At 50.6% G+C, this 12176-nt stretch overlaps 1 protein-coding gene across 5 annotated transcripts in view; it reads right to left on the reverse strand.

The window, feature by feature from the left end:
• KPNA7 (karyopherin subunit alpha 7) overlaps positions 1–12176 on the reverse strand; it is a 48988-nt gene that overhangs the window by 5945 nt on the left and 30867 nt on the right. For 3 of the 5 annotated variants that reach the window (XM_072935519.1, XM_072935520.1, XM_072935521.1), the window contains exons 4-7: positions 9649–9782; positions 7098–7273; positions 6766–6980; positions 506–6017 (exon numbers count right to left, since the gene is read on the reverse strand). In XM_072935519.1, the coding sequence (XP_072791620.1) occupies positions 506–568 (63 nt within the window). In that variant the 5' untranslated portion in view covers positions 569–6017; positions 6766–6980; positions 7098–7273; positions 9649–9782. The remainder of the gene's footprint in view (positions 1–505; positions 6018–6765; positions 6981–7097; positions 7274–9648; positions 9783–12176) is intronic. The other 2 variants (XM_072935518.1, XM_072935522.1) reach the window with 2 other exon arrangements.

The following is a 12176-nucleotide window of genomic DNA, read 5'->3' on the forward strand; positions in this document are numbered from 1 at the left end:
AGCATCTCCTCACCATGGCCTAGAGGGTGATGTAGGAGATGGGACAGAGGAAGCCTCTCCCTCAGTGCCTCCCAAGGACATGGACTGCTGGATGAACCAGCAGCCACTGCGTGTTTTTAGAAGTAGATTTTCTGAACCTGAAAGGCAAACCCTCATCACCTCTGCTGGCTTAAATCAAGCTGACAGATCCTACATCTGACATCCCATACCAGCCCCAACTCCACAGGGATAATGGCTGTGGAGAGCTCAGCAGCCTGGGGCTGAGCCATCTCCCTTCCCCAGCCACACACCCCAAACTCACATCCCCCTGTGCCACCATGCTCCCTACAGCCCAGCCAGCCCCACACCACATCCCAAAAGCCCCCTAACGTCCCAGAGCCATTCCCCTGCTCCCTCACACAGGTAGATTTGGGGCCATGGACCTTGAGAAGCCCCTCCATCAGCTCCTGCCAACAGTGGCCTCTGCTGGGGTCCAAAATCCTGGCACAGGCAGGTGGGTACTCACAGTTTGATCCTTGCCCTTGTTCTTGAACAACTTCATGTGCCCATCGTGCTTCCTGACCGGCATCTTGGCAGAGTTGAGAGAGGTGCAGGAACCCTCACGTGCTCTTGGGGGTCAGCACACAGCAGGGTCAGGTCACAGGTGCCCAGAACCATCCCCTGCCAGCCACTGAAGGGGCTGGGACCCTCCACTCCCACCAGCAGCCTGGGCCACACATTTCCACCTCACACTCTGAGCAAGGAGATCTCACACCGGAGATCCCCTGCCCCAAGCAGTGCTTGGTAGGATCCTCACACACTGCAGCTGAGCCACTGAACTGAATACAAGCACAAACTGCCACTTAATATCAGGCTACAAAAATTACAGCTGCTGCAGTCCCAGGAGGAAGCCAGACACAGCCACCCCACGGTGACAGGAACACCCCCTTCCTCCAGCCCTGATCCTGAGGATTTACATTCACTTTGACACACAACCCAAACCTGGCAAAGCCTCTTGCCTCCAAAAGGAGCAGCTCAAGGTCTGATTTAAGGACACACAGCCACATCTAAGCCTCTCACTCAACCACAGAGCCCAACCTGGCTTCCTCCACTGCACCTCAACTAGGAAAGGCCCATGGTCACATGCAGGGACACAAAATGACCAAGTTCAGCTGATAAAAAGAGTTCTGGAAATCCAGCAACTAGTACAGGCTGCCAGGGGAACATCATGAAATAGAGACAGGTCAAAATAATTTCTAAGCACCTCCTAGCAAGAGCCAGAGATATACACACATATAAACCAAGATCTGGCTTTCAGACAGCTTTTGTCAGTAAAACAAGGCTTCCAGCCAGCATTAAGGGAGATGTTTTCAGAGCAGACACCATCATGGGACCCCTAAACCCAGGCTGTGCATCAACACACGCGGGGGCTGATCCCACACAGATGGTGCCTCCTCTCCTCCCCTGCAGGCTTACAGCCAACACCTGCAGCTCAGAGCAGCTTCCAAGGACTCCCTCACACCACCCTTTTAAGTTCAAGGTTCTGGTGTTTTTCTCATCCTCTCTCCCTGTTTCCTGTCCCAGTAAGCAAGGCCAGGCACCAGCAGCATCAGCTCTTATCCCATGCATCCAGCCACAAACCTCCTCCAGCTTCCAGAAGGGCCAGGCTGAGCCACCCTTTGGCTCAACACCATCCCCATGGCCTTAATCCCAACACCCAAACATCAAGATCTGCTCCAACCTCCCCACCTCTGTTCCCCCAACAGAGCCAAACACCCCAGAAAGCCTCTTTTGGGGGAAGCTTTCTCCACCCCATCCCAGCAGAAGGGCACCACAGCCCACCCACTGATCCCAGCCAAGCCCCAAACAGCCAGGAACCTCACAATGGGGTAGAAGAGACTAAACAACCACCCAGCACCCCCAAAGGAGAAAAAAACACTTACTGCAACTCTGCCTCATACCTCACTACCCTCAACTGCCTCTTTTATCCCCACCATGGGACCACACACCCCCAGTTCCCCTCCACAATTGGCTCTTCCCAGGACAGCCCCCCCATTATCTACACCTGCTGCCTCACCTGGAGGTGGATGAATGGTGGTGCCTGTTTTATTGTCTGGCCACCACTCAACCCCCAGATCTCCTCCCTAGATTGATGCTTTGCCAGCTTTGGCCTTATTTTTGGCCAAGACACTTTGTGTGTGATGCCAGCCTGTGCCTGTACAGTGTCCTGGGCTGTGGGGGACAGTCTGGGCTCTGCCACCCCATTGCCTGGCAGTCTGGGGTGCCCCCTTGTTTTGTCTGGGTAGCTTGTGGGTGGTGCTGCAGGCCAGGAGAGCACCTCCTCCAGTCACAGGGGCCCAGGACCAGGGAGCCAGGCAGAATCAGCTGCACAGGGGTTCCAAGTGAGCCAAGACAGGATTAAGCAATTTGGAGCATCATCAGGCACTGAACTGCTGGCTGGCACAGCAGGGAGGTGGCAAGGAGAGAAACCCAGCAGGAACCCATTATCTCCATGGGTCCTTTTGGCCACGAGCTGCTGGGCAGCTCACAAAGTGCTGCGTTCTGTGCCCATGACCGTCTCCATCAGTCAGGAGATATTTCCATTTATGGAGCCCTTGCCCCAGTCCTGCTCTTGCTGCTCTGGCCAGCAGGGACAGCAGCTCCCTGACCCCCAGATAACCACAGCAGCAGGGCTTGGCTGCAGCACTGTGGCCACTTCTGGGGACTCCGAGGTGCTGAAGATTTCCTGGCTTGGCACCCCCTCCACACCATCACCCTTTTTAGCAAAGCCTCATAAAGCCCTCTTGGTGTGTGCAGGGGTGCCAGCCTGCTCCAGCTGATGGGGAAGAGAGGAGCAAGTGTTTCCCAAATGGGTAGGGAAAACAGCCATTAAAATATTTAGTTAAAACCTGACTTTAAACCACTTGACATCTTTTTCTATGAGGGAGATGGGGAACAAAGACAGTCAGAGCTGCAGGAAGGTGATGCTGAGATGCAGATGGGAACTGCACCCTCCACACCCCTGGAGGGGGTGTGCACTTTCCAGCTGTGCACACAGAACCATTCCAATCCAAATTATAGGAATTCAGGGAACAACTAGTATTGCCCAGCACGGAAATATCTATGGAGACACACTGTGCAGTACCCTGGCTGCTCAAAGTCCTGGATTCAAGTCCTGGTGCCACACCAATTCTGCATTTCAAAGCAAATAAAATGAGTTGTACACAGCCTTATGTGGAAGGTGATAGGAAAGGTTTGAGGAAAGACCTTCAGATAAATCTGTTGTTTGTAGGCATTAAAAAGCCAGTTGTGCTAATCCTGGCTGCTGTGATTTTAAGCTTCAAGTGCCACTGGTTGCATTATCTTGTTTCTTGTCTGCTTGAGACAGGAAAATTACATTTCAATTGCTTTTTAATTCAACTTAATCTGGTGCAAAAGTTAGCATGCACCCTCTAATTCTGTTTTCTGAGCGGTTTGTTTCCACTAATTCCTAATCAGCCAACACTAAATCAAAACAGGCCTGGCTCAAGCTGAAATAGATGAGTCCTCGCAACCTTGCCAAGCAATTTAATTAAATTGGCTGAAAATCACACCCCAAGGTAAGTGGGGGCAGCCTCCTGCACAGGCCAGCCCCCAGCTTTTGGTCCCCTGCCTGGAGAGCTCTTGCCCAAGGTGCTGCAGGATGTGAATGTGAAACAAGGCTGGGAGAAGTTTGTGGTTGTCCCACGTTGCTCTTTTTCTCCCTGCTCCTTCCATTCCCTCTCCACCTGCCAAGCACAATCAGCCCCATCCTCTTCAGTTCCCTGTCACTTTCAGTGCACAGAGGGAGAGCATGGGGAGAGAAAAACACGTGTAATGGATGAACATCCCTCTCCTTGTCCTTCACTCTGGTCCCTGATGTCATGAGAGGTGGCACTGCCACACAATCGACCCCAGGAGCAGGCTGAGGACGAGGGGGGTGGATTTGAACCTGTGCTGAGGACACTGAGAGATCAATATTTTCCAAATGGGGAAGGGAACAACCACTGGAGGAAAGAAAAGTTTTGGGTTTCAGCATAATAAGAAGGTATCACAGCTAATGGACAGGAAAGGAGATAAACCCCTAAATCTACATGACAGTGTCCCCTGAGCTCAGCCTTGTGTGTTCAAGCTGAAAATCCACATTGTGACAGGTATGAGAAGCTGTGGTTCCAGTGCAGGGATTTTTTTGAGGCTGTTCTCCCCCACCCTGCCACCCTTCACCCCACACTGCACCTCAGTGAGGCTCTGACAGGGGTAGACTTGAAAACACTCATTTTAAGCCCTGAAAGAAAAGCCCCGATTTCCTTTCCTGCGTTTTTCATGTTTCTTGCGTGGATTTACCTTCACTGCATGTGGAGAAAGGTACTGGTCAGGGTACTGTCAGCATGTGACATCTCTGTGAAGAGAGAGATGAGGCAGGAACACCCTGGGGTTAACCCTGGGGTGCTGCACAGGCACAGCAGCTGGTTGGAGTAACCCCTTTGTGAAAGGAGAGCCTCAGCTGGATGGAGGGAAGCAGAGGGAGGGGTTCCTGCCAGCCCCTGAATGCTGCTCTCACACAATGTCCTCTCTGCCAGCAACAGTGTAGTTCCATCACATGAATATCAACAAATTAATTTTACTTATTAGTTACACTAACACCAAGGAAATATCTATGTGGGTTCCTGAAACAGCTGGAATGATGTAACTGCTGGTGGTGTATAAAATCATGATGTATCCTGATTGGAAGGGACCCACAAGGGTCAGAGTCCAGCTCCTGGCCCTGCCCAGGACACCCCAACAATCCCACCCTGTGCCTGGGAGCTCTGTCCAAATGCTCCAGGAGCTCTGTCAGCCTTGGGGTTGTGCCCATCCCCTGGGGAGCCTGTTCAGTGCCCCAGCACCCTCTGGGAGAAGAAACTTTCCCTGATGTCCAGCCTAAATCTCCCTGACACAGCTTCATGCCTTCATGGATGTGCAGCATTCCTGAGTGTGGCAGGGATGGAGCCTGGAAATTCCTCCACGTTCAGTTGGGATCCATCCTCCTGGCACACAATTTGTGAGGGAGGCAGTGCTAACTCCACAGGCTGCACTGGTCCCTCCTGGGCTGGCATAGGTTGGGCAGCTTGTGACCTCCCCAGCAGCAGCACCAGCTTCTTGTCAGAGCTATTGTTGGTGCAGCCACCTCGGGCGGGAGCCGGGATCGGAGCCGCTTTGTGCCAGGCACGGAACAGGCACGGAACAATGACAGCCCCCATCTGCTGCAGTCTGTCTAATCAGGACATGCAGAAGGTGGGAGAAGGGATTTATTGTTATCTCTGCCTTACTGCTGAGCCAGAGGCAAAGCTGAACACTGCAGCTGGATTTTCTGAGGCTCAAGGTTCAGTTTGTGGTTTCCTTTAATTTAGCGGCGCAGCCTCAAAAATGTGGTCCTGCTTTTCTGCCCCTGTTCCTCTGCAGCCAGGGAGCCATGGGCATGTGTCAGTTCAGAGAATCATGAAATTGTTTGGGTTGGAAAGACCCTAAAGTTCATCTCATTCCAACTCTCTGCAGGGACACCTTCCACCATCCCAGGTTTGCTCCAAGCCCCATCCAACCTGGCCTTGGAAACTTCCAGGGATCCAGGGGCAGTCACAGCTTCTCTGGGCGCCCTGTGCCACGGCCTCCCCACCCTCACAGGGAATATCCCAATATCCCATCCAACTCTGCCCTCTGGCACTGGAAAGCCATTCCCTGTGTCCTGCCTGTCCATCCTCTGTCCAAAGTCCTTCTCCAGCTCTCTTGGAGCCCCTTTAGGCACTGGAAGGGTCTCTAAGGTCCCCCAAAATCTTATCTTCTCCAGTCTGAACAGCTCTGTCAGCCCATCTCTATGGGAGAGAAAAGAAGGAGGGAAAAGAGGAGGAGAAAGTATGATTTTCCATAGTTTCAGTTGAAACAGCTCCTACTGTGGCTGTGGGATTCTGTGGTGCTTTTCAAGGCAAAGTGTTCTTCAGGTCCTCTTCCCAGCCAAGAAATGGGATCACTCTGAAATGTAGGCACTGTAAACCAAAAAGGAAATTAATCATATTGACATTGTACAGAAGAGATTTATATTTATTGATAAAGAGGCCTGGAAGAGTTGGGAATTCCCTGTGAATCAAGGGAAAGAGGATTTGTGTGCAGGAAGACAGCTTGTGGATAACACCAACTGATTGTGCCATCAGCTGGGCTGGGAGCTCCTGCTGAGCTATCAGAGCTTTGGGAAGGAGAACAGCAGCAGGGCTGTGTGAGTTGTGGGAGCTCATTCCCACTTTCCAAAGGCAGCTGTTTGTGTCCATTTGGCTCCACTGTAAGTGGATGCCCCAGAAAACCAGGACAGCCCTGGAGCGCCTGTAACTCCACACCAGGCTGAACGTGAAGGAACTAATTTTAACTTCTGAGCATCCTCCTTTCTGCCAGCCACAGAGGGATTAGTGTAACAGTTTTTGAAATTATTTAAAAATAACATCAGACTGAATCAGAGTTATTTATTAAATCCATTATCCTCTGTCAGTTATGGGACACTGATTCAGCTGCAGAAACTATAATCACCTATGGCCAAAATCTTACCTTTTTTTTTTTCCTTAGCAGGGCCCAGCAATAATTATTCCTTTAGTTCCTGACTTTGTAACTCAAGGAGCTGAAACAGAGAAATCTATAGTGCATTTGGGGATGAGGCACAACAGAGTGATGAAGAAACCTTGGCATTAATCAAAAATCCACATAATTTTGTATAAATCATGCATAGCCTTGCTCCACAGCACCTACCAGGAGAAAGGCTAAGGTGCTCACTAAAGGAGTGGAGTGCCTTGTAAATCATGCAGGAAAGAGAAACTCCATGAAAACACCAGGAAATCCGTATAAATCATGGGGTCTTGAGCCTCTGGATGCCTCTTTGCTGTCAGGGATTCCATGTGCAGCTTAATTAGAGGAGGGGATGAGCTTTCCTGCAGCCAGACACTGCTCATCTTGCTCCAGCGCTTCTGAGGACAGCATTTCAACAGAAATTAGTGTCTTTGTTTTAAAGGTGTATTTAGGGCTTTCCTTTGAAAGCCATGCTTAGGAAATGCTAAAAAGAGGATTGGACATGCATATTTTACCTGATCCAAGAGCTGCAGGTAATTTTTGCTAAGCCCAGAGTTGATGTTCCTCTCTGTTGCAAATGCTTCCCATCTCAAACAAACTGATTTAGGAATGAGCTTTTGGGGAACTCCCCTGGTAATTCCATCTCCTTGTGCCACCTCCTTCCTGCCACTCCACTGCTCCGAGGCCTGTCCTGGAAATGTGACAGTGTAACAAATTGTATGTAAAAATGTAAACCAAACTGCAGGACCCACCGGTGTCCTGGGCTGATCCCACAGCAGGGAATTCTGCACCTCAGCTTCATTTTCTGAGACCCTGCTTGGGACAGTACTTCCAGCTCTGGGGTGTCCCTCATCACAAGGATGAGGAGTTGCTGGAGTGAGCCCAGGGGATGCCACAGAGATGCTCCAAGGGCTGCTCTGGAGCCAGGCTGGGAAAGCTGGGGGTATTCACCTGGAAAGGAGGAAACTCCAGGGAGAGCTGAGAGCCCCTTCCAGTGCCTAAAAGGGCTCCAAGAGAGCTGGAGAGGGACTTTGGACAGAGGATGGACAGACAGGACACAGGGAATGGCTTTCCAGTGCCAGAGGGCAGGGTTGGATGGGATATTGGGATATTCCCTGTGAGGGTGGGGAGGCCGTGGCACAGGGCACCCAGAGAAGCTGTGGCTGCCCCTGGATCCCTGGAAGTGTCCAAGACCAGGCTGGATGGGGCTTGGAGCAACCTGGGACAGTGGAAGGTGTCCCTACCCATGGCAGGGGGTTGAATGACATGAGTTTTAGGTGTCCTTCCAGCCAAGCCATTCCATGATTCTCTGATTCTTTAATTCCTTGCATTCAGCACTACAATTGAAAACGTGACACTGAAAAGTTGAGTACAGGAAGACTGTCTTGAACTTTGCTTTCCTGTGTGTACCCTTCCCTGAAGCTTTTGATCACAATGCACAGACTGTCTCCTGCAGGATCTGTGACTCACTGAACACCTGGTGGGATTTGAAAGGCCTTGGCATTGTCCCCATCAGACCCTCTGTGTCCCACGAGCACTGATCTGCCCTTGTTTGGTTAGAGCCTGGTCGTGTCTCTGTAGAGACAACATCCCTGCAGCTCTCACAGGAATACACTGATCCTCCCCAAGCAAGCACAGACAACAGCAGAGAATGAGTTTGCAGCTTTCATTATTTTCTAAATGACTAATAAATGCAAAAACTTCTTGCAGTCTCCTGAGGCAGATCTCTATATAACCCTGTGATCCTTCAGCAGGGCTTTCTGGTCTGGATTCCATTCCTCCCCAAACCACCAGAGATCAGTTTGCTTCTGCTGCTGAAGTACAACCCCAAAGTGGAGCATCCAAGCTGAGCTCCTCGTTATTCCAAAGCTTGCCACAACAGCACAAAGGCTGAGGCTCTATAACAAGCAGTCATAAATGGTTTTGCACTCCCTTGTTCCTCACCTTGTCCTCCTCCATTTATACCCTCCTGCTTTTTAATTGGGAATGTCACTATGGACACCTGGGCTGCGGTGTTTAGCCTGGGATCCCTGGCAGCACTGCGGAAGAGACAAGAGCCTTTTTATGTGTGGTCTGTATTGGACAGGTGGAATGCAGATAAGATACGTGCAGGAAATAGGAAATTCTTCCCCATGAGGGTGGGGAGGCCCTGGCACAGGGTGCCCAGAGAAGCTGTGGCTGCCCCACCCCTAGAAGTGTCCAAGGCCAGGTTGGACAGGACTTAGAGCACCCTGGGATAGGAGAAGGTGTCCCTGTCCATGGCAGGGGTGGAACAATATGAGCTTTAAGGTCCTTCAAACCCAAACCATTCGGGGAGTCTACATGGGCTGACCTGCCTTTAACTGAAGGCCATTTTCCATCCTGAAACAGAATTATGCTCCACATCCCTTCAGGCAATAGGGCTGGACTCTCAGTCTCACTTTAACATGATGAAGGAATCTGTGTCAGGGCAAGAAACTGAGCCCACACCAAAGGCAAACATCCTGCTCAGCAGACAACTCCCTCCACAGCCGTGGTCTGCAGGCCTTGCTGTGCACTGCTATCGGACACGTCACTCCACAATCTCTCCCCTGTTCTCTGAGGGAACCTTCCAACCCCCCTTCCCAGATAATGTAATCATAGGGGGACATGGCTGGGGGAAGCAGCTGCAGCCCAGCCCAGGCTGTCCCAGCAGGTTTTGAGTGTGGTGATGTGCTGGAGCAGAGCGTGGCCAGTGAGACACAGGACAGGGCTGTGGACACGGCTACAACACGTCATTAAACTCAGCAAGAGGCACCCTTGGGAGCAGAAAGCAGCTTGGCTGAGTCCTGGCCTTTGCTGATGTGTCTGAGCTGAGTGGGCCAGCAGCTGTTTCAGGTTTACCATTCTGCCCTGGATCACTGTGTGGAGAGATCCAATAGCTGCCTTTGCAGCTCTGTGGTTAAAACATTTATTTTTTCGAGTTACACATGAGCAAACAGGTCAGAACCCGTTACTTATTTGATGCATTTCACATCCTTCTCTAGGATGTTGTGTTGAGAACTGTTTACAATCTCCATTCACAGATTCAAGGTTTGAAATAATTACCTAAAAAAGCCCAGAAAATATGACTTGCTCCAGAGAGATTCCTGAGGAGTTAATCACAGTTCTCAGCATTCAGGACTCTGGCTGGCCATGGTTTCTGTGGTATTATTCTGCTCCTGACGGGACATGCTGAGTTCCTAGAATCAGATTTTCAGGGTGAATAGTCAGTTACAAATTCAAGAGGTGGGTGTAACATGAACTCTCTAATTTTCACCTCAAAGCAGTTGTTTATCTGAATCTTCCTGCTTGGAAACTCAATCCCAAGCGTGTTCACCCACAACACCCACAATGGCAATCCTGGCAGGGTAACCACATCCCAAACGCTCCAGCTGAGGCAAATATAGCAGAGAAATACTTAGGGCTGATACAGGAGCTGTTGTCTTTCATGTCTTTCAGGGCAGCTCATACCCACTGAGTGACTGAAACATGCAGGATGCTAGCACAACAGCTTTATCCTCCCTGCTTCCAGCAAACACACAGGGTTTATTCATCATAAACATGGGACACAGAAATGAATTTAAAACAAAACTTCAGTTCCATCACCAGCGTGGCTGCTCCTGCCAAGGGTTCAGCCTGAGGTTTGCCTGCCAAAGATCAGGTCTGATGAAATCTGCTATTTCACCTTGGCAAGAAAATAAAGCCAAGGATGTGACTTTGCACAGAAGTTTATTTAGATGATCTTTCTATTTCAGCCTCTTGTCCCCTACCCCCCAGCAGCTCAGTTTATAGAACACCCTACAAGACAAGACAAGAAGAAATGGCCACAAAACAAAGCATTATTTGAGGTCTCCTGAGGGGTTAAAACTTCCCAATCAGGCTCCCATCATTGCCACCCCCCTGGACTTACAGATAAGGAATGTGTTGTTCAGGCCCTTTGGACAGCTCTGAAAGAGCCTGGCCAGCCCTTGCAAACACACACCTTCCAGGACCTTGGGTTTAACCTGCTGTGTGTGGTGGCTGGGAAGAGGTGGGCCATGTGGCAGCAATAGGAGGCAGAGACAGAAAAGGATGGTGCCTGAAGGTGTGTGTGGAGCCCATCTGGATTTATAGTCACTGTTTTGTATCAGGTAGACTTGAATTCACAGGTATTTTAATCAGAAGTTTATTAAATTCCACATGATCTTGAGGAAATGAAATCTCAAAGTTTTAACTCGCCCCCAGCTGTTGGCATGGCCTTACCCCTTCCTTGACTTTTGGGTCTACATTTACACCTAAGCTTTTAAAAAGGTCACTCCTTCTGGCTTCAGACTGAAAGATCAGAACAAAATAGACTTTTTGTAGGTAGATTGTCTGCCAAAAAATGGGCTGACACTGGATGCACAACTCTAAAAGTGTAAGTTGTCTTCATGTCCTGCCTCAGTTTCCCCAGCTGTGAAAGGATGAGGTATAAAGAATTTAAAGTTCCTGAAGAGTCTGAGCCCTGCACCCAAGAAACTCTGTTTGATGCAAGTATGAGCTGTTTTGGGCTGTGTAGGCATTTGGTTTAACATTTCATTGATCTGTTCCTGGGACCACCTTAATCCCTGTGTTTCAGGGAGGTGATGGATTAAGTGCAGACCAGAGCCAGGGCTCAAATATACATTGCAAATCCAGGCATCTCAACCCAGCCAGCCTACAGACTTAGCTGTGTAGATTGAGAGGGGAAATGACTGCTGAGCTGTTACATTCCTTATCTCTGACTGATCAAAGCGGAAATGGACAGAGGAAATTTCTCCTTCTTGCTTTGCGGGTGCAATTCACCCCAGAGCAACAGATTGCAGCTGAGGGTGTCACACCAGGATCTTTCAGAGCTGGGAAACTGGTTTCCAAGGGCACAGCCCTGCTGCCTCGGAGTCCTTGCACATGTATATTTTTAGCCCATCAAGGTTTTCAGGAGGATGGTGGGAAATGAGATCACCAGGATAGCCAGGGCTATTGCTGCCTCCCACCAGTGCCAAGTTGTCCCACTGCAGCCCAAGCAGTGGCCTCTAAACCAGACCCTGGTGGCCAGAATTGCCCTCCCCAGCCCAGGGGCTTCTCCCTCTGTGCCCATGCTGACTCCTGAGCTGGCTGAGTCACCAGGCTGGCGCCCAGCATTGCTTGGGGCTGCAGAGGTGGGATGGAGAGCAGCCCTCGGCCTGGGCAGCGTGTCCCTGCTGCCAAGGAAAGCCACAGCACAGCCCCTGCTCCCTTTAATCATAGCAATGATGAAATCAGCCTCGCCTCTGCAGGGAGCAGCAGCTGAGCAGGTAGGGCTGGTCCCCAGGGGCACATCTTTGGCTGCTGGACACCAACACGGGGCTCACCATCAGCTGTTGCCTGGGCAGCTTTAAAGATGTGTGGGTGGGGGAAGGAAAACTGCCTGGAGTGTGGGACACAGTCTGTTCCCAGCACGGAACAGCTCCCAAAAAATGCAAAGCCTTGGGACATGAGTCACGCCCTTGAACTCCCCTGCTCCCTCCTCTGGAATGGCTTTGACACAACTCAGGTTGTGACAAGAGTGACACCACCACAGGCCATGGGAAATGGATGTGCTGAGGACTCTCCTGGTA

Source organism: Taeniopygia guttata, chromosome 14 (assembly GCF_048771995.1).
Source record: "Taeniopygia guttata chromosome 14, bTaeGut7.mat, whole genome shotgun sequence".
Lineage (NCBI taxonomy): Eukaryota > Metazoa > Chordata > Aves > Passeriformes > Estrildidae > Taeniopygia > Taeniopygia guttata.